The sequence below is a fragment of the Cavia porcellus genome, unplaced genomic scaffold (genome assembly GCF_034190915.1).
Source record: "Cavia porcellus strain 051 isolate PalLab524CR breed Dunkin Hartley unplaced genomic scaffold, mCavPor4.1 scaffold_13, whole genome shotgun sequence".
Classification (NCBI taxonomy): domain Eukaryota; kingdom Metazoa; phylum Chordata; class Mammalia; order Rodentia; family Caviidae; genus Cavia; species Cavia porcellus.
This window is the reverse complement of record NW_026947496.1, coordinates 13422176-13449348: the sequence shown is the minus strand read 5'-3', so window position 1 is coordinate 13449348 and position 27173 is coordinate 13422176. Positions and strand designations below refer to the sequence as shown.

Below are 27173 nucleotides of genomic sequence, written 5' to 3'. Positions count from 1 at the left end.
CTTTAGTAAATGATTTATTAAGTTTGCTAATTTTTAATTTTTGTACTTTTTATTTTGCTTGTTATTTTTCGTTATACATTCTTTTATCATAATTATTCTTTGCTTCTGCTTTCTTTTGGCTTGTTTTTTAAATTCTTTTTCTAGATTACAACTATTTCACAGTATAAATTTTCTCATAACTATATCTTATAAAACATCCAGTTCCACTCCGTATTTCCTTTTTTGATCCGAGTTAAAAGAATACTTTTACTTTCCAATGTTAAGAAAAACCTTCAAATTTCTTATCGTTAGTTTCTACTTTCCTTGTATTGCTAGCAAAAGATTGCATTTTGTTCTTTCTAATTTATTTTCTTCATGCCCTAAAATACAAATAATTTGCATGAATGTCCATATGTTCTGGAAAAGGTGCGGCGGGCTGACAGGGCTGATGGCGACCCCCAATTCTTTCATATCTGTAAACGTCACCTTGTGAGGAAGAAGTCGCTGCAGATGTGATTAAATTAAAGCTCCGGTTTTCCAGTTCGCCATTACAGTACTGTGTCAGTATCCATGAATGATGCTGCAATTAGAAACTCCTGATGGATGGCGAATCCTATTATTCAACCTGTTCAAACTCAGGAGACTTCTGAACCAAATGTCAGTTCCTAATCCAAAGCCTCAGCCTGCCAAATGAGTTAACCAGTTAACTCGAGCAGCAAGGCCAACACCCCGCCTTTTAAAAGCTGGTAGAGACAGATGACTGAGACTGCAGCAACCGAAGCCCGTTCCGATGCTCGCCCTGCCAGCAGGTGCCCAACAGCTCGACTGCAAACCTGCCACCCGCTCTCCACAACTCACCACCTTTCCTGAGATCCGCCCCTTTCATTGGCCTTGCCCCATGCGCGCAGGCGCGTTCGCACGTACCCCTCTGCTCAACCAATCGCCGGTGACGTTGAAGGGGGTGGGACTTCCGTCTCCGCCCAAAACGGCGCTCTGTAGCGTGCGGGTCCCGCCCTCTGGTAGGGGCTTGGGCCAAAAGATGGCGGCGGCCGCGGAGCTGAAGCTGCTAGAGAAGTCCCTGGGGCTGAGTAAGGGGAATAAGTACAGCGCTCAGGGCGAGCGACAGGTGAGAAAAGCACAGGCGGCGTGGAGCTGGAGAAGTAGACTCCTGGGACCGAGCCTGGCGGGACAGACTGGCGGGCGTGAGGGTGCGGCTTGTGGACTCCCCACGTGTGGCCGTAGTACAGGCTGGGACCCGTTGGGCTCGGCCTGAACTTTCCCTGCAGCGCGGTTGTCAGCATCCCAGGCAGGGCAGACGAATCCAGCGTGCGGTGCCCTCGGCCCTCGGAGAAACCTGGAGGCCTCGCGTGTGTGCGCGGGCCGCGATCGCTGCTTTCATTCATTCCTCGCGTAGCCGCGTCCCGGGAGCTGACCCGCAGCGGGCCGGGCGGCGCTGGGACAGCGCCGAGGGGGTCGCGCCACCTTTAGGGCGCTTGCTTATTGGCTGAGTAGCCAGACTCGGCGGTGATCTAGGGTACAGCAGTCAAAAGTGCTACTTTGAAAGGTGGATGGCCGACAACGCCTAGTGGAGTCTTACGCAATACTAAGGATTCTGAGAAGCCTGATAATGCGGGAAAGGAGGGTATTGAGACTGCCTGGTGAGACCCCGATCTCCCAGGGCATTGGAGGAAGTGTGCGTTTTACGAAGATCATTGCTTACTGTGGACGGAACGGATTAGCATAAAAACAACTACTTTGGATTTACACGGGGTTTTTTTGCTCCTTTTAAGTTTTCTTTTCCCCCAGATAATGTAGGTTTTTGCCTCAACTTTTCCTTCATTTGATGGAGTTTTAAAAATCTTTTTGTCGTAGCCAGGTGTGACACACGCCTATAATCGCAGCACTTGAGAGGCTTGGTCTGCCAACCAAGTACGAGACCAGCCTAGGCTACTTAGTTCAAGGCCAGCTTTAAATACTACTTACTCAGTCTCAAAAAACAAAAGCAAATCATCTCTATAGTAGCACTATTGTAGTTTTTACAACCAAGTTAATCTGAAGCCTGGAACATCTAGCAACTTACCTAAGATCCTGTGATTGATAAAAGAGTACATGGATAATGGCTTCTAAGCGGTCTGCTCTGCTTTTTCCTCAATCCCCATACCGTTCCTCCTTCTCAGCCACTATTACCTGGTTTGCTTTATGTTTTATAGGAAACATTGCCAGGACCTGAGTCATGCCTTTGGGAAGCTTATTAGCTGGTATAAGAAATAAGTCAATGCGGTTCATTCAAAAGACAAGAAAATGTGTGGAGGAAAACATTAGTGAGGAATGAAGAAGAGGAAGTTAATGCCGGGTTTCAAAAAATAATGGACTTATGTTCAAGGAGCTGGTGTTTACGGGGTTGGGGTTTGCAAGATGTTTAAAACCAATAAATTATGAAAGGTTGGAAAATTTGGGGCAATAAGTAAACCAGTATTAGGAACGGTGCAAATTAAACCCAAAGTTACAGGTTGAGAGCTTTGGGGTTTAGAGTGTGGGGTTTGTTTGGTTTTTTAATTAAAGTATTTTAGTGATGGGAAGCCATTAAGTTTCTATTTATGTGTATGGGCAAAAGGATTGTCTATGATGTAGCCGTTTTTCAGGCAAACAACTGATAATAATAAGCCAGCAATAAATAAGGCATTCTCTGCCACTTTGCTAATAATAAGTAAAAATTCAGAACAGTCCAGCTCTAAGAGGTTCATTGAATTACAGTAATGAACACATTCAACTATTACTTAGCCTTTAAAAGTAATTACCTTGAAAACCATGAAACCCTAAGTGATGTGAAAATACTGTCTTGTGATTGTGACTTCTTAATATGTTATTTAGGCTCTGTAAAGAAAAGGGAGTGGACCATCAGGCTAATAGTGCTTTATTCAGACACTTGCTCTGCCATTACAAACACAGTGAACTTGATTCTTTAAAATGAGGATAAGATTACTTAACCTTACAAAAAGATGTAAAGTGAAGATGAGACTTTTTGCCTGTCTGGAAGCTGTATGATTAGATGAGAAAGTAACTTAACTTTTTTTGCGTTAACATGGAAGGTTGTGGATAACTTAGTTTCATAATAATTTTCTTTGGAATAAAAAATCAGTGACAATGTGCTAGAGCTTTTTAAGTGTATGTCATTTTCTCTCCTGAGAACATGAAGAAGGGTTACACTTTTCTGCATTGTAACTTCTTGCATGGCGGGGGCGGCGCGTGTGGCACCTGATACGCGTGGGATCACCTGGTTATTTCTAGCCAGTGGGCTATGTGAAGTAACAGACATCCCTACCAGTGAAAACCCTTGGCTGCTGGTGCAGGTAGCTCCAGAAGTCCCCTGCTGTGGTGATTATAGAGACGCTGCTGCCACAGAGATGAACCTGGGATTGCAGGCTACCAACCCCAGCAGTCCTCCCAAACTTTGCATAAGTAAGAAATGAAGTTTTATTGCGCTGAGACACTAGATTTCAGTAATGCTGTGTGGTGTGATTTATGGGCATAAGTTATCTCAATTCAAATTTGTACAGTATTAGGATTTCCATTTTCTCATATGTAACAGTTACGAAGTAACATTACAATTTTTGCAGTGTTATTACCAGTTTTAACATCAAGCATCTATATTATCAAATCAAAAGTTTTATATAATTGCTATTTTCTTGACTTACATGCCTATAATTTGGTATCTTCAACTAAAATTCTAGAATAGTTGGTTTTTAAAAAGAACAGTTGAGGGCTGGGGATGCAGCTCAGTGGCACGGTGCCTGCCTGGCAAGTGCAAGGCCCGGTTCGATCCCCGGTACCAAAAAATAAATAACCTAACAAATGGTTGAGAAATTTAGTAATTACTTAAAAGTAATGGGCAGGTAGGTCTTTGTTTTCTAAAGAATTTTTTTCTTTATTTCTTTAAAGATTCCAGTGCTTCAGATAAACAATGGCCCAAGTCTAACAGGATTGACGACCATAGCAACTCACCTGGTCAAGCAAGCCAACAAGGAACATTTGCTGGGAAGCACAGCTGAAGAGAAGGCCATGGTTCAGCAGTGGTTGGAATACAGAGTCACTCAGGTGGACAGACACTCCACTAAGGAAGATGCCCACACTCTCTTGAAGGTACCACGACTTCTCTCTCTACTCTGGATTGCATCAGGTAGTAAGCAGGTCCCAGCTTCGTACCTGGTATTACCCCACCTGGAGCACCCTCTTCCCCCTTCAGATCTCACCCCTGACATCTCTGCCACAGGTGCTTCCTGGACTGCATCCCCTCGGCTACCTGCAGTTTCTTGTTCCATGTACAATCACAGCGCCTGCTGCTTCTCCTTCAGAATACTTGATGTGTCAGTAATGACAGTCCTGTATGATTTTTAAAATGTGAGCATGGCTCACTGTGTTTCCCCACTTAGCAATTATGATTCTATAGATAGATAAAATGTTTTCTCAGAGGCAAGAGGGAATAAGAATCTTTGGAGATTGTAGTTTAAAACAAGTTGATCTGAGAAATCCCATCTTTCCTTCTCTTGAGAATCTTAAGACTTGTATTGCCTTTCCAAAAGTATCAAATTAGAGTGAAAGAATTTGTTGATATAAAATATAAGCCAAATAATTGACGCTTAGAGCCATCAAAAACAGTGCTTCCCAAATAAAATTTTTTGGGGCTCATTATATAAAAACAGATTTTTTAAAAAAAATTTAAACAAGGGGATTTAGCTCAGCGGCATAAGCACCTGCCTTGCAAGTACATGGTCATGAGTTCGATCCCCGGTACCGATTAAAAAAAAATTGTTTTTAAACAAAATAGTAAGGAATCTTAGAGATCATGTATATGACCACATATTTCCTGATTTTGTTTCCAGTTTATATAGTAGTAATATAAGTTGAGCAAGAATGTTTTTCCTTATATTCGGGGTATCCTAGTTACTTTTTTCCCATTGCTGAGACAAAATACCAGACATCCAAAGTTAAGGAAGGAAAGGTTTATTTAGCTCACAGTGGGTGGAAGTGGCAGTCCATAATTGGCTGGCTCCAAGGCAGGGTGGCATGGCTCAGAGGCAAGGGTTCAAGGCAGCAGAAGATAGCAGAACAAGGAGAGCAAAACAGAAGGGGGAGAGCAGGCCTCTTTTCCTCCCTTACATTGTAGGCAGGCTACGCCCCCTCCGTGGGTATAGCACTCTGTTCCATCTCCATGACCACCTCTGCACAGGCTGAGGATGTTCACAAAGTAAGGATGCTGGCCCCTGCTGAATCACCTAAACTTCTTACCTTCTCAAATTGATACAATGGACAATACCCTAGAAAGATAAGGGCATGACTTTTATAGACCAGGATAGAAAGCTACAGGTTACTTAGTTAAGCTTTAGACTGCTCAGATTGATACAGTGTATCAACCATAAATAACAGGGGGAAATGATTTAACTACATGCCTAATACTAGAAACTGTCACTAGAACTGACAGGAAGTAGATTTCAGGCTTTTTATCTTTTTTTTGTGGTGCAGGGGAATGGAACTCAGGGCCTTGTGCAGGCAAGACAAGAGCTGTCCACTGAGCCACATTCCCAGCCCAAAGGCCTTGTTTCTTAAGTCTCATGTGGACCCTTTGTGGGGCTCCTGCTGCTCTCCATAATTTATGTGGAGCTGCATGTTTTGAGAGGTCTTCCTTGCTCTGCCTGTTTGCTCATTGGTCCTGATGCCATAAGCACCTGCCATGTGCCTGGCACAGTCCCAAGGGCTGGCAAGGCCTTAAACACGGTTTCTGTCTTTATAGACTTCAGACTAAAGGGGAGGCCAGTGTGGAGAACAGACTGCAAAGTGATGTTTGGCTATGTGTGCACAAAAGGGAAAAGGGTTGGTTTCTTTTGGCATGGTGCTATTTCAAGACAGCACTGTTCATTTTAATGGCAGTCAATATTAATTACAGGTTGCATTTATTTATTTATTTATGTTTTAAAATACAAATAAGCAAATAAACGTTTTAAACATCTCTTCTCCCACAAATTTAGTCACAAATTACTAAATCTCTTTTGTATGTTTTTCCTATACATACATATATACTTACATGTATTTAGTAGATTGGCATCTGGGGCATAGTAATCTGTTATGTAAACACTGCCTTTTATTTCTTAGGCTAACTACTTACAAGGGAACTTGATAGGCCAAAAGCCATTTGTCCTGCAGAAAAGTGTATTGTTACTGTGTGGCAGTGTATGAGCTGGCCTCTTCCCACTGCTTCTCTTCCATCATGTCAATTTCAGCAGCGGTAGAAGCAAACTAAAACACCGTTTCATTGTTTACTTTTTTGGTAAAATTATCGAGATGGCATTTTTCATTATCACAAACCATTTTTATTTTAAAGTTTTACTTGTATGTATTCTTTGTTCGTGTTTATACTAGGCTGTATATCTTTTTATTAATTATTTTTAGATCTCTTCGTCTTAGCATATTTAAGAAGCTTAATTCTATTCCAAAACTACTTTGCTTTTAAAGCCACAATTCTAAGATTAGTTAGGTTCCTCCTAAATAAGGTACTAACTTTTAAAAAGGCATTACGAAACAGTAACATTTATTGAGTCTAGGTGGAAGGCATATATAATTGTTTATTGTACTGCTTTTTCAGTTTTTCCATATTACTAATTGTTTACTAAGAGTTGGGAAGATAGGAGGTGTTTCAGCAGATTTGATAATAGCTTCAGAAAGATTTACTTAAAGGAATCAGGTGTAGTGCACAATCTATATATAATCCCAGCTACAGAGAAACTAAAGTGGGATGATGGCCAAGTTTGAGAACAGCCCAGGTTCTTAAGCGCCTGCCTTATGAGCAGGCAGTTGTGAGTTCGATCCCCAGTACCGATAAAAAGGAAAAAGACAAAAAAAAAAAAAAAAGAACAGCCCAGGTTCTGTTTCCAAAAAAAGAAAAGGAAACGAACATCACACAGAAGATCTCAGAGACGGGGATGTAGCTCAATAGTGCAGCGTCTACCTGGCGGCAAGCACAAGGCCCCGAGTTCGATTCCAATACCAAAAAATATCAAAAACATAAGTTCTGTCCTGTATTTTGAGAAGGAAAATATTTTTTTGTACATAAACCAGAAAAACATTAATCATAGCTTATAAAAACTACATTATTAAGAGGCTTCGTAAATGAATCATATGAATTCTGTTTTTAGAAGAAATATACTATATGAAAGTGTTTCAGAGCTTTATATAATTCTTAAATTTAAGTGAAGATGTATTTACTTCTTTCATAGCTGTCTGCTTGTGTCCACATTCCTTGGTATCCTCATCTGTACCATCCCCGGAAGTCCATATTCACGTATTATTTGAAAAATTACTATCTCTAAATGAAAATGTGTATAAACTCAAAAAGGTTAAATTAGTTTAGCAAACATTTACTGATTACTGATGCATATGTGCCAGGCTCTTTGGATGTCTTAGGGTATGAACGTTTAGATACCCCCCAAACTTGAATGTTGAAATCCTAACCTTCAAAGTAATGGTTTGGGGAGAGGATTGGGCCCAGAGGGTGGAACACTCATAAGCAGGATGAGGACCCTTCTATGGGAGGCCTGGCACCCCTCACTCCTGCTGCCCTGTGACAGGACAGCCCTTGTGAACCAGGAAACAGGAAGGCACAAGAAACAGGAAACAAGCCCGCTGGCATCACATCTCCCAGAGCCTTGACCTTAGATATCCGGAATACTCTTTTGAGGAGCCTCTAAGAATACCTACAATAGTATGCATTATTTATGAAACCTGCCTTTGAAGGTAGATGACGCTGTTGTCTCTTTGAAATTGAATGTAATTTAATATAAATTCCTGTTCTGCTGAATTACGTTTTGAGAGATGCTAAATGTATTCCTACAGTACAGTATTTTTATCTGTATTTTTTCCTTTAGAAATTACGCAATTAAACTGGACTCTCAGACAATAATTCTAATTTAAGACCTTTTCAGAACTCTATTTTTTAACACATGCTCCATTTTTCCTTCAAATGTTCCTATTAGCTCTGTAGGGAGCTAAATAATTGGCTGTTTATTTGGAGTGGGATAGTTTATTTGGGGAGTTTTTTGTTTGTTTTTTGAGGTGTTTGGGTAATTTAAAATGAATTCTTTTTGTATGTAATATAATTTAAAAATTGGTAGCCATTGTGTGGACATTACCAACAAAAGCTTTTTATGCCCTTAAATGACATTCAAAACCAAAGCCTTTGAGGTATTGTGGAAATTGAATATCCATGTGTAAATTAATGAACTTGGTCCTTTACCTTACACTATACGTAAAAATTGACTCAAGGAATCAAAACCTAGACATAAGATCAAAATCTAAATTCTTAAAATACCTTTGTATCATTTGAGGTAGGAATGTTTTCTGGTATTTGACGTTAAAAGCTTAGGTGACAAAAATAAAAAAAGATGTATTATACTATGTAAAAATTTAAAATTTCTACATATCAAAAGACACCATGGGGCTGGGGTGTGGATTGTTTGCATAGCATATGCAAGCCCTAGGGCCAAACTCTAGCACTACACTCAGTCAGTAAAATAAACATACTAATAAAACTACTCATGAAATGGCACAAAATATTTGCAAGTCATATCTGATAGGTATGAATATTGAGATTTTAAAATTCTGCAACTGAACCAATTATGATCTGATTTTAAAATGGGCAAAAGACTTAAGTAAACATTTTTCCAAACCATATGTACAAATTGCTGACAAACTTATGAAAAGATGCTGAAATTTCTTATTATTAGTGAAATGCAAGTCAAATTCACATTGAGATATCAAATTCATTAGGATGGCTACCCTATAAAAACCACAAAAACAAAAAAAAATAGTTTGCTGTTGCCAGCAGTATGAACTGATAGGCTGCTATGAAAATAAGTGTGGCACTTCCCTAAGACATTGTGGAGTCTCCATGTGACCCAGAGACTTCATTTGGTGATGTACACCCAGGAGAATTCAAATCCTGTTCTTGAAGAGCTTCTTAGAGCTCCTGTTTTCAGAGAAGCAATATTCATCACAAAAGCCAGAATGTGGGGAAGCCCATACGTCTGCTGACACATTAATGGATAAACAAGGCGTAGCATACACGCATCAGGTGATGTACTGGAGTCCTAAAAGTAAGGGGATTATGCCACGTTACAAGATGCTTCCACTTAGGTGTCTAGAATAATCAAATTCATAGACACAGTAGAAAGGTGATTGCCAGGGACTGGAGTGAGGAGAAATGGGGACTTGTTACTTAATAGCTATAGAGTTTTAGCTTTACAAGATAAAAAAGTTGTGAAGATCATTTGTTTGTACAACAAAGTGAATATCCTTAACTCTTACTAACATATATACTTAGAAATGGTTAAGATGGGAAATTTTATATCATGTAGTTTGTACCCCAGTAAGTTCAAGGTACACAACAAAAATTGTAAAAGCCAGTAGCTTAATGGAAAAAAAAAATCTGACAAGATCATGGTGTATACAGTATTAAAAAAAACTGAAGTCAGTAGATGGCATTTTGAGTATCATTTTCTCATGTTTTCTTGTTTCTTTAAAATGAGAGCAATGATGTTTACTCTGATTTTTATTTTGTTTTTTATGGTACTGGATTGAATGAGGAGGCCTTTTCTCTGAGCTACATCCTTATTAGCCCTTTTTATTTTGAGATAAAAGCTTGCTAAATTCTCTGGCCTAGGGGCTGGGGATTTAGCTCAGCGGCATAAGCACCTGTCTTGCAAGCAGGCAGTCGTGAGTTCGATCCCCGGTACCAATAAAAACGAAAAAGACAAAAAAGAAAATGGAAAAAAAAAAAATTCTCTGGCCTGTGCTTGAATTTGTGATCTCCTGCCTAAATCTGTTGGAATTACAGGCAGAGCACTGTACCTAGCCTATTCTGGTTTTGTTTTTTGTTGTTGTTGTTATTGTTTCTTTCTTTTTAAGGATATGATTGGCACACAGCTTTTGATTCTGAGTGAGCCTTTTTCCATCAACCTCAGAGATTAACTTTATTAAGTTAAATGTTAGTACTGCATTTTGTTGCTGTATAGTCTTTAAGTGTTTTTAGTCATATGGTGTAGTAGTGCTGTCCTTTGTGCTTTCTAAATTAAAATTTTATTTTTTTCTAGGATCTTAATTCTTATCTTGAAGACAAAGTCTACCTTACAGGATATAACCTTACCTTAGCAGATATCCTATTGTACTATGGACTTCATCGCTTTATAGTGAGTATTCAAATAGTTTTTGCTTTTCTTTCTACCGTCATGTTCAGTATGATTTTTTTAATTATCTAGAATTTAAGATTTTCATTTTCAACTTACCAAATAAAAACAAAAGAAATCATTTTAAGATAAGATGCTTTGTACAAAAATTCCTTCCATGTCTCCACTTAACATAGTTGCCTCCTGTTCCTTGATTTGCTTGGTTCTTAACCTTTGCTTCTGCTTTTCTTTGAAAATTATTTCTCCAGCCACCCTTTGGCATTATCTTCATCCAACTTGCCTGTAGCTATTAATTCTAGCGCCCATCTTCTGTGTACCCTGGTAGCCTAGATAATGCTGGTGACCACCAGAGCAGTCTTTCTTGTGACCAACGGTTTTTCCTCTCCGAATGACTAAGTGGTTCCTCATTCCCTGAGAGGTAAAATGTCAGTACATGGAGGGCCTCCTTCGTCTGACTCCTGCCTTCCTGCCCAGCCTTGCTCCTGCCAAGGCCTTCAGCCATGGTGGAGTGTCCATCTGCAGGCCACTGGGCCCCTCCTGCTCTGCCTTTGAACGCTCTTGTCTTCTGCGGCCTGGTCGTAGCCCTTCCTCCTCCCCAGTTCACTTGTCTCTCTGGGGGTGTCTCAGCAGCAGCACTGATTGCAGGGTGGAAGCCTTTAGCTTCTGAATCACACTGATAAGCTCTTTCCCATTTCTTTTGCTGCCTTCTTTGACAATTTTGAATCAAAGCCACTAGAATCAAAGACAGTGTGTGTAGCATTACTGTCTGGTGCTCCTGGCACACATTACACAGCCCTCCAGAAACATAATAAATTTATTTTGTATACTTTTCAAGCAGTTTTACATTTATTTCATTATATCTCATAACTGAAGGAGACAGGATTAGTGTTATTTTCCTTTTATAGAGAAAAAAATGGTTAGAAATTATTTTACAAAAAAATAAAGCAAAAATGGAAAGTAATTTATACAAAGGCACCAAGCTTAGTTTTTGGAAGGACCGCGACAAGCCAGATCTTCTCGCTCAAGTGTCTTAATTGTAAGGGAGTCCTCTGTAAACCATAATATATGATATAGTTGCATTCAGCCCTCTGCATCTGCGACTTCCACCTCCGCAGATTCAACCAAATACGGATTGAAAATACTACAAAGTAATGATTAAAAAAGGATTACATGTGTGCAGAACATAGAGACTGTTTTCTTGTTCTTCTTACACTATAACAACTATTTATGGCATCTACAATGTATTAGGCATTATAAGTAATCCAGAAATAATTAAAGTACCCAAGAGGAAGTGTGTAGGTTATATCCAAAAACTGTTCCATTTTATGTAAGAGACTTAAGTAACTGGATTTTACAGTATCTTCAGGGGGTTCTGGAACTCATACCCCACAGGTAATCTTCCTATATTCTTAGTTCTGCCACTCACAATATAATCTCTTAGTATGGATTTACGTGACTTTAAGAATTATTCCTCAAACATAGTAATGGTGTTAAGTTCTGTATCATAGTATAAGGGCCTACCTTGACTTAGTACAAAACTCCTCATACCGTAAGTTTAAAATCATTTATAGAGACCCTGCTAGATTTGTCCACTCTGCTAGACTTGACAAGGACATAAAAAAAGTAGAAGACACTATTTTCAAAGAACTGTTAATTTCATTGAGGAAATAAAACTTTTACCTGAAAATAGTGAGTTAGAGAAAATGGAATATAGTGCTAATTTCTGGTTAAAAGTAATTTGATCTTGTAAGGAGGCAGGGAAAGTAGGATGAGGAATCATCTGCAACATCTGCAGTCAACAGCCTTGACTACACCAGGAAATTCTCATTTTAAAAATCTTGGAAGTGTGACTATAAATGCTGCTTATAAAACAGTGATCTTAGGAATTCTCATCCCAAACAGTACCCTTGGCTATAAAGGGGCCTAGTCATTACTCCGCTGGAGCATCAAGAAGGGATAGGACTGACTTTAAACAAAATAAGGAAACAGAGGGGATCATGTCGCATTCTCTTAGCTGCCCCCTCCCCACCATCAGCTCTGAGCACACTAACTTGGGCAGCTATGTGCTTCCTGGAATTACAGAAACAGCACTTCATACCAATTACAGTTCCTATTTTGTGTTCTGTATCTATAGTGGAAATGTAATTGTAGTTATCTTCATCAGTATAATTAAATCAAAGTAATTTTATTTAAATGTGAAGAAAGTTGAATTAGAGCTGAAATACAATGATCACATCAGCCTCTTTATTCCATTCTAGGTTCAATATATTTTTAGTGGCTTTTTGACTTTGGAATGGTGACATGGCACAGCTTCCCTCATTTCTAAACCAAAAAGCCTCCAAGGTAAACAGGATTTGCTGCTAAGGTATCTAAGTATCTCCTGGTAGCAAACCAACTGCTTTCAGCTTGGAGAAGTCCATAATTAACCTGGCAAGATTATGCTATTGTAATTAAGGCTGCCATACAGAGGGGTTCACCAACAGTTTGGATCTGAAACACCAACAGTCTTGTTGGCCTTTTACGTGCACATATTCATCTGTGGCAGGAGGGATATTAGTTAACTCTTTAAAACACTTAGCAATGCATGGCAACCATAGGCAAGCCAGTAAATGCCCATCAGGCCTCCCACGGTCTGGCTTCCTGTAGCATCAGGCCATCCTTATGATGAGAACATTTCCCCTGTCTAATTAGATGATCATAAAGTGTAACTCTTACAAACCAAGTGTGTATTTACAATTTCCTCTTGGAGGACTTGTGCAGGTCATGTGATGGGGAGTACTCTTAAAAAAAGGAAGGCATTTGTGTGGCATTTCTTTGCCAGCACAGTGAAGACTGTTATAGTTCCGTAACACAACACAGTCCAGCCCCAGCTGTACAGTTGTTTAATTATGGGTCTAGGTGCCCTGGAGGGCATTTGGTTTGTAGGCAGACAAGTTACACAGTTCCACATGTTAAAATTAGTTACCTAACAATAGTTAAGCATCTGTACCTCTTTACAGTTTCCATTTTGAAAAATACACCCTCTTTATTGTGATGAGGATATGGTTAAATGTATGCTTACCTTTTCCAAAACAGCGCTGAGTGGAATATACCCAAATAACTGCTGATTATTCCTTTGTTCCTACCACGAGTCTTTTCCTCCCTGGTCCAGGGTACAGTCAAAAATATTCACATATAAAGATCTTATCATGGAACAGGCCTCACAGACTAAAACCTACACGGTGACAGTTTTCCAGATTGCTATGTGTTACTCAGGTAAGGAGATGCCAAATCCAGATGGGCCATCTGCTTGCATTCAGCAGGGTCCTTGTTCGGTTTAGCGGTATATTTATTTGTGGCTTCATGCATTCCTTCACTTAGTTGTTCATATTGTTGCACGCTTGATTTGTAATCAGCAGAATTGCAAGGAAGCTTCAAGCCATCAGTAATCCCAGTGCTTCGTTTCATTGTGAGCCCAGTTCTGGCAGTGTCTGAGCCATTCTGAAATCTGGCCTGTCTTATTTAATTCCTTTGAGAAATGTTACATTGTGCTGCCTTTGTTGGCCCTGCCGTTAGTGTGGTGCTGATTGTAATATCAGTGACTCACTGCCTGCTTGGAGTGATTTCACTAGCAGATAGTAGTCCCTACGCACAGACTGTTACTTGAGATTATTAAAACTCTTTGTAATGTTCTGTGCTGCTTGACTGTATGATTGTTATCAGCTGAAATACGTTTGTTCTGAAGTTCCAAGTACCAGGGGAATACGTGGTTCTTTAAGAAGGAAAGGAAAAGTACGAGGAGGATGGCTGCAGAGCCACGGAGAAGCACAAAAGCTGCCTGCTACCAGTTGGATGAGTCACAAGCCAGCGCTGCACTGAGGCGGGTCACCTGACGTCTTTTTCACTTGTCTTCAATGGAAAATTAGTGATTCCGAATATGATCTGTTTGGCTTTAAGGTTCAAAGTAATTGTGGCGTGCCAGTGTAAACAGAGAGAAAAGTTTAGGCCAGAAGCCAGGCAACACCTCAGACCCTGGCACACAGACCGGTGACACACGGGAAGTAGTGAGTGACCAGCACAATTCCATAGCACTTCCTGTTCTAAGAAAGGGGAAAATACGTTGGCCAAGGAGAAAGGGGTGATGGAAAACCAGTATTAAATAGTCCAGGGGACTGCATCCAAAAGTCTTAAAAATAGTAAATCTGATGAGCATTGTGCTGTTTTGTTTGTTTACAGTACTTTCATATGTAGAATGTCTACACAGAGATAACAAATTGAGGTCTGTCATAATTTTCTGACTCAGATAAATTCCAAAGGTTAAGCTGTGAAAGGAGGTTAAAGTGATACCTTTGAGAAAAAACCATTGTATTTCTGGCAAATTTTTCTGAGAAACATTAGTAAAGATTACATTCCTGAAATTAGGTCAACTAGAAACATTGGTAAAAATACTGGAATAAGTTAGATGATAGAAGCTTTAGGAGGTTTTGAAATAAAAAATATTTTGTCCTTCATTGTGCTCACAGTCCTTACATTAGAGACCCCAAATGTGAAATGTTCTCAGTTGCCTTTTTTTTTGCCTTGTGTTGAATGTTGTGTTAGTGTTTTAAGTAATGGACCTCATGGCAACCTGCTGCTAGTCCTGGAGTGACGAATGCCGTTCCGAAATAGAAATATTAATATTGTGTATGTGTTTCCCCTTTTCATGTGGTTCTAAATCCAGATGTGTAAATTAAGCATAGGTCAAGAAATATTTAGTCCTCTGTGTGTTTTAACTTTATTCTAAAAATAATATTCCACAAAATGGCTAAACAGAGATTTTAAAAGAACTCTGAAAGGACTAAAAAATTATCTGAAGTCAAATTAAAATCATGCATTTCAGCAAAAATACAAAATCAAGTTAGAATAAAAGTTTTTGTTACATCTAATTGCTTCAACTATCAGCAAAGAGGTTTGCTAAATTTTTTTGGTGCTGTTTTAAATAATTATTTTTTTACAAGAAAACCAACCTCTGTTTCCCAGTCTGTCTAGATTTGCAGCTTCATTGTTCTGTTGGTTGCACTTTTCATGTATTTATTTTATAGCACTAGGGAGTGAACGCAGGGCCTTGAGCACGGCCGGCACAGGCCCTGCCAGTGAGCCCCGCACCCGTCCCCAGTTACATTTCCAGGGAGGGAGCTGGCTGTGCCTCAGGAGGTTGGGCACCTCCCTAGAACTGTCAAGGCCTTTAGGCTCCAGCATTTGAAAAAATGCTTGCAGTCCTTGGTGAAATTTACCTGTGATTAAGATTTACGAAAAGGAACAAAAAATTAGCTCTTTTACAAAATATTTTCCAAAATATTTTGAAATACAAACTAATTACTGTTCCATAAACAGTTGCTTAGTGCCTCCTATTTAAGTATGCTGGATACTCCTTTTATTGTAACCTGATAATTAGGAATATGTGAAACAGTTCTCTTGTTAGTAAAGCAGCTTTTACATTGAGAAAAGACTTTCTTGGCCAGTCTGTGTGACTAATATGTTAGCTTGTCTCTATGTGGTGGACTCAGTGTTATCTTTGTAGGTGAAACAGGGACAGTAACGTCTTCCTGTTAACTGTGCAGTCTTATCCCCCTCTCAGCCAAGATGAATGTATTTCTATAATTTGTTACCAAGCTTCTGTGCAGGGCTTCTGTGTGTTACTAAAACCTGAAGTATATACTTTTTATGTAAACAAAGCAGTGAAGCTCACTAACAATATAAGTAAACAGCTAACAAATGTTCAGTTAGACATTTTGTAAGAAAATACAGTCTACCTTTTTATTGTTAGTATTACATTAGATTGTGTAATAGTTATTGAGATCGATGTGACTTTTGTCAGTCTAGTAACTTAGCAGCGTGTTTGCCTGTAGGCAGAAGTATAGATTAAATTCTGAAAACCCATAAGACGTCCCCCAACAAGCCAGCTACTGATGAGGTCACTCATGGGGTGCCTAAGTTTTAGGGTTTGTTTTTCTTTTCCCTTTGTATTGTACAGATTTGCAGTGTGTGTTAAATGAGTAACAGGAAGAACTACTCCTTGCTGGCTTTCTCTTTGGTGATAAAGCCTAGTAATTCAAAAATTTGTCTTAGAGAAGAATCCTGGAGTCACCTGCTTGGGAATTTGAGCCCACTGGCACCTAGGTAGGCACCTAACCAGGTCCTAGGCCTCCTTGTAGCCTGATAGTAAATGCTATGAACTGCTGCGTCTACTAAAAGAGTTCAGCTTTATGGCATGCAGAATTTAGGGGGTGTGTTCTTTTTTACTTAGCCGCCTTCATCTGAGTATGTGACTCGGGAGAGAATTTCCTGATGCAGCAGTGATCACTGTCTGGAGGTTTCCCTCAGAGGTCACTAGAAAGGTGGAAGTAGCCAGCATTTGTGAAGTGTGATGTGTGCATGTTTTTTCCCTCTCTCTAGTATGTTAGATGTCAATAAATCTTTCCTTTTTTTGCTGTTTCTCTATCCTAGACTTTCGGAAGCTACCCTTTTCTCCCATCTTCTATTCTAATAAAATGAGAAACTCTTTGGGCCTCCAAACCTTGGGTTAATATAAATTTTGCGTCTATGGAAAACTTGGTATTTCCCTAGAAAAAAACATATGGTTTAAAACTGAACATAAATGGGGCTGGGGATTTAGCTCAGCGGAATAAGCACTGCCTTGCAAGCAGGCAGTCGTGAGTTTGACCCCCGGTACCAATAAAAAGGAAAAAGACAAAAAACAAAACAAAACAAAAAAACTGAACATAAATGTATTAAACAACTACATAGCTTTCCCAAGTAGCTGAAATTTTTATTTAAATATGTTGGCTTTTGAGAACTGTTGGTTTTTTCAGTCATCAAATATAGTTTACTTATGGTACATTGTTGATACTATGTGTGTGTTTTTAATCTCTACTCAGGTTGACCTGACAGTCCAAGAAAAGGAAAAATATCTTAATGTGTCTCGCTGGTTTTGTCACATTCAGCACTATCCAGGCATCAGGCAGCATCTGTCCACTGTTGTCTTCGTCAAGAACAGACTGTACGCCACCTCCCACTAGAAGTTCCCCATGCCCTGCAGAAGCGTGATACAAAGTGTTTTTAAGTGGGAAGTGTATCCTTTACACAGGACTAACATAAATTGATGTGCAGTCATGTGTATTTGTTGGAGCTGATAGACTTTTTTTAAAGTGTAAACTCGTGTCTGAATGTTTTATTCGTTCATTTGTTGAAGTCTTGCCATTTTTTATGTAAAAACTCAACTGCCGTCAAAAAAAAGTTGATCCAACTATAAGTTACCTTGTTTTCATAGGTGAATTTATTTTAATAAAGGCTGCAAATCAGTGGCTTAATCGTAAAACAAATTCAGATCGTCCTCTGAATGGTTGACTTACTTGGGTATTTATTAACTCCTTTCATGTTTTAAAATTCATTTTCCTCTTAGCAATATTTATAGTAGTGTATTAAAAACTGTGGTAAATTATGCCGGTGGTACAGAAAGGAAGACAGATGTATTTGTTTTCAGCTATTTATGTGAGCACGTGAATGGTTTTTAAAGTAAACAAAAAAACTTGTTTGTTTCTTTCCTGTATTCAGTATTCACTGGGGCAAAACTAACTGCCACCCTGCCCTGGAGGAGACCCAATAAAGGACATTCCTCGTGAGTTAATGATTCTCTTCTGGTGTTGGGCTGCTAGGGTGTGAGGTGGCAGAGGAGATGGGCATTCCGCCAGTTTTGAATCTATTACTAAACTGGAAGTGAGCTGTCTTAGCAAGGCTGCTAAAGCAGTACTGTGAAAAACAAAGATGCTTTATTAACAGGCCTACATACTTTGTAACTCTTTCAGCTGAATGAATAATCAGTTACTAAGTACCAAGGAGCTTCTCTTTTCAAAGGAGAGGGAAAGTCTTTGGACCCCTTACTGGTTACTGCTGTGGAATGTTTCCCAGCGGATCATGCTCAGTCTCCCTCCGCAGTGTGCGACTCAGAGTTCCCCAGGAAAGAGCAGCTGCGTAGGAATTACACAGCACTTCTGCTGGGTCCTGCTTTTGTCACTTAATGGCCATTATTGATTTTAAGTGAAGCGGTGAACCTTATTTTGTTGATCTGTAAAAATCAACAAGCTTTATAGATGAGCAGGATTAAGAGACAGTATATGTGGAAAAGCCTAAAGTATAACCCATAGCTATCAGTAAAGATTAGTTTCCATTCTCTTCTCCAGGCAATTTAATTTTTGCTTGTTTATAAGAAAGTGAGGATTATAAAGTCTGCCCCTGCCCTATGTTTGCCTTTTATCTTACTGAGGCAAGAGATTTAATAGGCCAATAAGGCAAGACTGTTTTTGCAGGATTGAATTTCATGATTCATTGCCTGTAGAAACATTTTTAATTTTATAAAGTGGCCCTTTAGTTCATATTTTCATGTTCAGAAACTCTGGGGCATAAGTTCGTCCTAGGAGTTATAACGCAGATGATAGGGCAAGTGCCGTCTGCCTGTCTGGCATTGCAGACCCCTCCCAGCTGGTCTGCTGCCCGCAAGCCCTGCGGCATCAGCCTCAGGCTCCTCTTCCACTGCACAGCAGGAGGAGAGAAGCGGGACAGCTGGGGCTGACACCCAGCCTTCGCATCCCAGCCATTGCACTCTGCTGAAGCAGGTGACAGTCACCTTTGTGCTAATGCCCTCCTCTTCCCCGTCAACTCTGTGACGCTTACACCCTTGGAATCCTTACATCTGCCACTCTGTTCCTTGTCCAAGTGCACCCATAGATCTAACAGTTACAGCCCAGCGCTGTGTGCCAAGACTTCCCACTGCTTAGGTCTCAGAGGATGCAGAGATGGCGGAGATGAGAATGATGGCTTGCAGGCTGTTAGTACCTTTGAAAGCTCTCAGTCTCGCCATCCCTGGTTTGATGATGTTCTCAGTGTCCTGAGGGAAACAACTCCTGACTGTACATCTTGGGTTCTTTGTGTCTGGCACTTAGCTTCCTGAAATGTGCTTTCTTACTTAGTAACTTTTTCCATATTAAGTTTGTGCCGTCCTCTCCGAGGTTAAGTGTGTCCTGAGCACCAGTTCCCTTGGGCCCCTGATTCTAGAGTGGAACTCACTGTACAGTCTTTTTATTCTCTCTATTCTTTCCTGAAAGCAGCGGCTATCTATCCCCTTGCATATCCAGCCCTCAAAACAGTGCCTGGCACTCCTCAGGTGCTCAACATGGGTTTGTTAAAGAATGCACCATTCTAGACCCATCTGAGTTTTCTGTGAGAAACATAAGTATAAATTGCAATTACGTACAGTTGTACCTAGCAAGAAGCCCAAGTATAATGCCAAAGAGAATTGTGTTTAGCTCATTTAGAAAACATGCAGATTAGACAGTCCATATTTGTAAGTCCTGTCTTGGCTCTGTACTGAACAAGCGATTTCTTTCCATTCTTAAGTTAAATTTACATTCTAGGATCAGTGCCAGAACTCCAGCTACCAACCCTGATTAACATCCAGAGAAAGATTAGAGGGCCATCGGGAGCTCTGCTAAGTCAGACCACCTTTCTTGGAATGTGCTCTTGGGCCACCACCACTAGGCGGAAGGCCAGAAGTGTCATTCTTCAGTAAGCACAGTGCCACCTGAATGAAGGCTGTTCTTGTCCCTGGGGAAGAAGGGTGCTAGTGAGGCATGTCTCAGGAAACGGCTGAGTGGTGCTTACATTAGAAAATATCTTCTGGGGCTGGGGATTTAGCTCAGCGGCATAAGCGCCTGCCTTGCAAGCAGGCAGTCGTGAGTTCGATCCCTGGTACTGATAAAAAAATTGAAAAAGACCAAAAAATATATATATATAAAAAAAAGAAAATACCTTCTGCTGCCAGGCATGGTGGACCACATCAGTTATCCCAGCACTAGAGAGGCTGAGGCAGGAGGATCACTGAGTTTGAGACCAGCCTAGGCTACCTGCTGAACTCAAAGGCGGCCTAAACTACATAATAAGATCCTATCTCAGAAGAAAAAGAACAAAGATCTCAAAATGCAAAATGGTTAAAAAAAGAAAGTCTTAAATTGTTGACATGGATCACAGATTTACAAAGAATTGAGACAGAATAACTTTTCAATGTCCACAATGTACATTTCATAATTCTGAAGCTAATTCAGGATTCTGAACTCAAGGGCAGCCTAAACTACATAATAAGACCCTGTCTCGGAAAAAAAAAGAAAAGAAAAAAAGATCTCAGAATGCAAAGTGGTTAAAAAAAAAAAATAAAGTCTTAAATTATTGACATGGATCATGGATTTATAAAGAATTGAGATAGAATAAAGTGGCTTTTCAGTGACCACAAGGTACTTTCCATAATTCTGAAGCTAATTTCAGGATCCTGAAATACACAAAATATAATTACAATGGTCTGGTAATTCCCTTTTAACAGTAGTGGTTATAGCTAACATTTATTGTATATTTATTCTGTATCAGACACTGTTCTAAGTGTTTTAAAGGAATTCGCTTATTTAACTGTTTTAACCTATAAATCACTTTACAGGTGTACTAGTGAAATTCTGCTTTGCAATTTGTGAAATCACTTTTACCGACCTCAGAAAAAAAAGCTGCTGTAGGTATTGGTTAAAATAAATGTGTATTCTGTGAATGTATAAAAGCCTTGTCCTGTATACTTCAAATGGTAAACTCTGTGGTAGGGGAGTTAAGAATTCAGGAAATCAGTTTGGTAAAAGAGTGGAGTCAAACCACATCACTTTCAGCACATACCAATAATGAGATCTTGAATAAATCTCCATCCCTGAAGTTACTCAAAATCAGGGTAAGGGTTACTGATCTCATTGCTTTTTTGTTTGCAATGAGAATCTATTAGACTACTTCACACAGAGAGTGATCAGTAAAGGAACAAACTGCACTTTCATTGAAGCCAAGTGTTAAGTTATTTCTACCTGCCATCCCTGAAGTGCCCCCTATTCAGCACGGGAGCTCATTTCAGGCAAGACAGACTGGCCAAGCATCCTGTGACTTGGGGAAAGCGTAAACTAATATTGTCTTTGAAATCTGATCCTCACATCTTTAAGTTTAAAAAAAAACCACACTATATTCCTTTTGTTTGTAGATGATCAGAGACTAAGGAAGTGTAGCCATCTGTGTGTGTGCACGCTTGCCTTTTTTCTTGCTGTAACATTAATCATCCCTCCCAAAATGTTTATTTAGCACCTTGTGTGCACCAGACACTGCTAGGCCCTTGGGGATAACTCAGTTACAGCCTTGCCCTTTGGGAGTTTACAGCACAGTGGTGTGTGAACATGTCCCTAAAGCTGAGTGCATGAAGCTTTCTCTAAAAGTAAATTAAAATTGTGCTTTGTGTTCTGTGCTGGATGTTATACAACATTAAATTTATCACATGTTAATTTAGGATCCAGAGAAGGCAGAACCTCACAGTTAACCAGCGTCTCACTTGGACCATGCTTCAGTGAGTAAGAATTAAATGGTTTTGAGGTCAGAAGATAACCTGTCACCCATAGTATCACTAGTTGATTTGATTGCCTAATTTGAATATCCTATATGCCCCATTCCATCTGCAAATGTCAGGAACCACAAAAATCCCAGATAAGATCAGTCAAGGAGTCAAAAGTTTAGCCATTAATTACAGTACATACTAATTTTTTGTTTTGTTTTGTTTTGTTTTTGTACCAGGAATCAAACTCAGGACCTTGCACTTGCCAGGCAGGCACTTATGCCCCTGAGCTATATTATGTCCTTGGCTACATACTAATTTTAAAACACATGGAAATAATAGAAGCAATGTCAGAAGACTGTCCATAGGCAGAGTTATACCCGGAGCACTCAAGGCCTCATGAAGTATTTAATGATGTTGTGTGATCCTAAGCCCCTCCTGGAGGCTATGTCCCATCGGTAGGAAAGTTGACATCACTGCGAGAGTGAAAGTCAATCTAGGATCTTAACCTCCCCAGTGAAACATTCCATCCCCGGCCAGTACAGCAGTAAAAATGACTGAGTTTCAACAGCTTTAGTAGTCTCCCTTCACAAGGGAACTCACTTTAAAATTCCCACCTAATACCTGAAAGTGTAGATATTACAGAGCCCTATATATTTTGTTTTTCCTTATCATACATGCATATGACGAAGCTTAATTATAAATCATGCACAGTAAGATTAACAGTGCTAACTGGTGACAGAGCAGTTAGGATATATTGATGTCACGTGGTTGGTATGATAAGGAAGTGACTATTGGTTGGGTGGGTAGCATATAATATGAATATGCTGGTAAACATAGTTCACATCCAGGGCAAGACTTCATCATTAGTTTACCCAGAGCAGTTCCTTATGGGAACTTATGGGAGGTTTATTTCTGGAATTTCCTATTTAATATATTTGGACCACAGTTGACCGTAGGAAACTGAAATCATGGGAATCAAAACCTTGGGTGAAGAGAGACTACTGTATGAGGAGTTGTCATTTTTATTCTGATTAAAACTTCCGGTCCCTCATAGACTTTACCCAAAGTAATGGTTAACCACTGTCGTCTTCAGGCCCAGCAGGTTTCCCACTGAGACCAGGGCAGGAAAGTAGGAGGGTGAAAGGGAATGATCACTCGGCTAGAGCATCATATCCTCAGCTCCTCTTACAAGGATATCTGATTCATTACACCCCAGCTAAAGGTCTGTTCAGAGTAGCTTCAAGATATGTGGATAAAAATTTAAGCACATAGACGGTTAGAAAAGAATAGAACTCTGTTATAATCAGCTGGATGGACATCACACCAAAAGATAAAATGCACAGCTACATGACATGACAAGAAGTCAAATCAGAAACACCATGAGCTATAGCTTTTTCACTTACATTTTTCCCTAACATTTGACTTCCTTCCTTAAAAAAAAGCACATGTTACATGAACTTTAATATTAATCTAGCTTTGGCAGAGATATGGTGGTTTAATGGATTAGAGCATTTAGCTTTTTACCCCAGAGAGCAGTATTTCTTCTTTCTCTCCATAATTAGATAATCTGCTGCTACCCATTACCACGGCACTAAATTTCAAATTCTCCATACACCTGAGCAGGCTGCTACATATCTGGCCATCTTAATTTTAGTCTTGATTTATTGATGTGGAATTACATTCTTAACTCTTCCTGGAGCTCTGGGTGAATTTTATTGCAAAAGCAATGGGGAGAAAGTTAGCATCATATATCTCTCTCTTGCTGGGCAGAGCTTTTAGATACACAGGGGGCTCCATATCCCTCTGTTCCATGTCTTGTATGCTGGATTTATAACACTGTGAAGCCAGCTCTAGGGTTACACACAGGCATATCAGAGATGAGATGGGGAATTTGATTTTGCAATAATGATTACTTGTTGCAGGGCCCATATTCCTGCAGGCTCTGCCTTTATTCCCAATACCACAAGTGAATAAAACTAATTCCAACGGCTACCTAATCTAGCAAAAATTCATCTTTCACTTAGGGGAGAGAGGCCAAAGAAGGTAGATGGGAAGTCAGAAGAATCTGAGGTGTTGGCCATTTTTGATATTATGTCTCCAGGATCTCTGCTTCCATTATCATTATTCCTTTGAGAATATTTTAATTTTTCAAACTTTTGTTTCTTGCAGGGGGCTGGGGGTTGAAATCTTTGTTTCTTTTCCGGCCTGGTAAGTTAATTTGATGGCTCCTACGCGCTGTCTCTTCCACTTCAACGAGGCCAGATCCCCAGGGCTTGCCAATTGCATTATGGATCTTGCAGATTTGGCCTGCCATTCCTGCTGAGTGTCATCTGTCCTCATAGTCTTGCTGTGGACAATTCTTGTCCTCCCTCATATCATTTCCTTGAGAAATTTGTGCCTGGCAGGCCTGTCTGTCTGAGTTAAGTTTGAGGTACAGTTGCCATACAACTAATTTGACAGGGCATAGCTCTAAACAGTCAAGCCACAGGCTTACTTGGATCAAGACGAGAAACTTTCAATCACCTGATTACAGATTCCAAAGTTCTTCTGAAGCAATCCATAAATTAGTCTGTTCATGAAAGGTAAATTATCCTTCCATGACTGCCCCATTTTTCCTGGCCTGCCACACATACACATCTTAAAGAGATTTTTTAAACTCTCAGACTGGCCCCACTGGGTTTCCAGTACTGGCTGTTTTTACCAGGTGACTTGAGCTGTGACACTTGACTAAAACAACTGATGCATTATCTACCTTTCCCTGATCACCATGGATACATTGCAAGACTTGCAGTGGATGCCTGAAACCCCAGTACCAGTTAACCTCATTACCGTAACAAAAAGCTGAGATGATCAACTTAAAGAGAAGCAGCTACTTTGGCTCACGGTTTTGGAGGTTTCAGAAATGGGATCAGGGACCAGTTGCTCTGGAGTTTGTGGTGAGGCAACACATCATGGCAGGTAGCACAGGTTAAAGCAAACCGCTTGTCCCATGGCAGACAGGAAGGAAAGAGACAGAAAATAAGAACAAGAGACACCCCACAATGCTCTTCAGAGATGTACACCAATGACCTAAAAACTTCCACACCAGACCCTTAAAAGTTCCATTGCCTTCCAGTAACCCTGAGCTAAGAACCAAGCCTTTAGATATATGGCCCTTTGGGGTCAGCACTAAAGGTTATGCTTTTTCTTATCCTTACCCATGATAAAGTTTAATTTACAAATTAGCCACAGTAAGAGATTAATAGTAACTCATAAAATAGGACAGTTTAACAGTATAATGAAAGTTGTTTAAAACTTATGAACTGTTTGTTTCTTGAATTGTCCATGAATATTTTTATACTAGATTTGAGCTCAGGTAACCAAAACACTAGTAAACAAAACTGCAAGGATGGGGCAGCTACAATAGTCAACTGCATCACCAGATATGGGGGGGGCAGGTGACAGATGGCACTTAAGCAGGGGTTCTCAGACACTAGCATGTGTGGAAATCATCTGAGGCTTCTTAGGGCAAATTTCTCAGCTCCAATTTGAATTTCCGGTTCAGGAGGTTGTACTTCTGACAAGTTCCTAGGCTACTCTAATGCTGCCAGTGGGATGACCACACGGTGAGCCGGTTCACATCTGCCAGTGCTTAGGGCACTGACTGAGAGCAGCTGCGCACATCTGAGAGCTCACACTTTCATCTTTTTTGCACAGCTGAGCCAAATGTTTCACGGCATTAGCAGGGTGACAGTGGAGGCATCTGTACTCCCGTGAGGTGGGTCTGTCACCTGAGCGGTTGCTCCGTGACAGCTCCAACGGCGAAGCACTGTGTGTTCTTCAATGCTGCCTTCATCAGAAGTGTCTCTAGGGAGAACTAGGTGCTGGAAGATTCAGTGCTGAACTTAAACTCTGCTGCCACCCAAAGACCACCAATGCCAGTTCACAGCACTCTGCTCCACAGTGCACTGACATTCCAGCCAAGTGTGACACATGCCTTTCCTAAACTCGAGGAACTGGAGTCATGTACAGTGTCTTATCCCGAAAGACTCTTAAACTACCCGCTCCTTGCCTTTATCAGTTTTTGCCTTTTAGCCTTTGTCACCCTGTTTGAAAATCGACTAGACAAAAAAAGATGAAAAGTAATGCCAACAGAAAACGTTCCCCAAGAAATCTCATGCAGTCAGTTTGATAAAAAGCAACATAAACTTAGAAGTCCCGTCACCCATACTTTGTCAACTATGCTTACCTTTGATGGGCTTATGATGAGGAATGAACTTAATTAAGTTCCCAGCATGTATGTAATTAAGCATTTAGGTATGGGGGTGATCAAACACTACAGTGGAAGTTCAAATATAAAATTTTTATTATACCAACAGACACCTTGCCATTAATCCCCCTCAGAATACTTCCCCTTGCTATGAACCCACTTAGCGCATCATTCTTGCCACTTTCTGAAGTGATTTGCAGCAAATTTTGTTAAATAAGACCAGGAAATGTGTCCTCATCCATCTTATTCACTGGACCTGGCACCATGCAACTTCTGGCTCTTCCCAAAAGACAGTGATGAGAGAGGACTTCCAGAGCTGTTTCAGAGCATCGCATGACTGATGGGATAAGTGGGTTCAAAAGAGGGAAATAGTTTGAGGGGATATTCATGGCCTAGTTTCTTTTACTATAATAATTTTTAAAACTTAAATAATCGCCATTTTTTTAAAAATCACCCTTTGTATTGGTGCTGGGGATGGAAGCCAGAGCCTTAGCACCCTAAGTAACTGCTCTACCTCTGGGCTTTGTGCTCAGCCCATTTCATTTTTTATAAGTTTCAATATAGGATGAGGACATCAGATCTCTCCTGAAGTTAGAATTCTGCTAAATTGATAGCATTCCAATATCTAGATGTATTGACTTCAAAAAAGCCCAATATTTGGAAAATCTGTAATTCCATGCTTACGTTTGTATCTGATATGGATTCTCTGAAAAATGATCTTGTGTGGAGTGATGTGATAAAAGAACAGTTATTCTGAAAAACACAAAATAGTACGTGACTTCATTTACATAACTTTTTAAATGATAACATTTTAGAAGTGGATAGATTATAGGCTGGCAGGGACTGCAGTGGGACAGAAGGTAGGCATCATAAGAGACACGATGAGGGCTGGGTTGGGATGTTGAGGCTTGCCTGTAATACTAGTTACTACGAGGCGAAGGCCGGAGGATGGCAAGTTTGAGCGAGCCAGCTGAGCGAGAACTGATCACAAAATAGAAAACAATAAATGGGGCAGGAGTGTAGCTCAGTCCCTGAGGGCTCATCTATTCCAAGGCCCTAGGTTCATCCCTAGTGACACACATGAAGTTACTTTAGGTGGCTCCTTTATAGCATCAGAAGTCAGAAGTGTTCAATATATTCATTGATTGATAACAGATGCATGAACCTCCGTGTATGGTAAAATTGTATAAAATACATTGAGTGCAAGTAACACTGGTGAAATGTAAGTTTGTTGGATGGAATCACGGTCGATATCCTGGTTGTAAGAGTAGCATTACAAAGTGTTACCAAGGGAGGA

The 27173-nt window shown here is 40.1% G+C and overlaps 1 protein-coding gene across 1 annotated transcript; it reads left to right on the top strand.

The window, feature by feature from the left end:
• The first annotated feature begins 911 nt into the window (after window positions 1–911).
• Eef1e1 (eukaryotic translation elongation factor 1 epsilon 1) lies at window positions 912–20823 on the top strand. The gene is made up of 4 exons (XM_003468863.5): window positions 912–1105; window positions 3919–4119; window positions 10119–10214; window positions 17108–20823. Exons 1-4 carry the CDS (start codon window positions 1019–1021, stop codon window positions 17246–17248), a joined length of 525 nt encoding a protein of 174 aa, XP_003468911.1. The 5' UTR covers window positions 912–1018; the 3' UTR covers window positions 17249–20823.
• The last annotated feature ends 6350 nt before the right edge of the window (window positions 20824–27173 follow it).

Coding starts and splice junctions, on each gene's coding strand:
- Eef1e1 (XM_003468863.5), top strand. CDS start 1,019: ATGGCGGCGGCCGCGGAGCTGAAGCTGCTAGAGAAGTCCCTGGGGCTG. Junction 4,120..10,118: donor ATGCCCACACTCTCTTGAAG/GTACCACGACTT, acceptor ATTTTTTTCTAG/GATCTTAATTCTTATCTTGA. Junction 10,215..17,107: donor ATGGACTTCATCGCTTTATA/GTGAGTATTCAA, acceptor ATCTCTACTCAG/GTTGACCTGACAGTCCAAGA.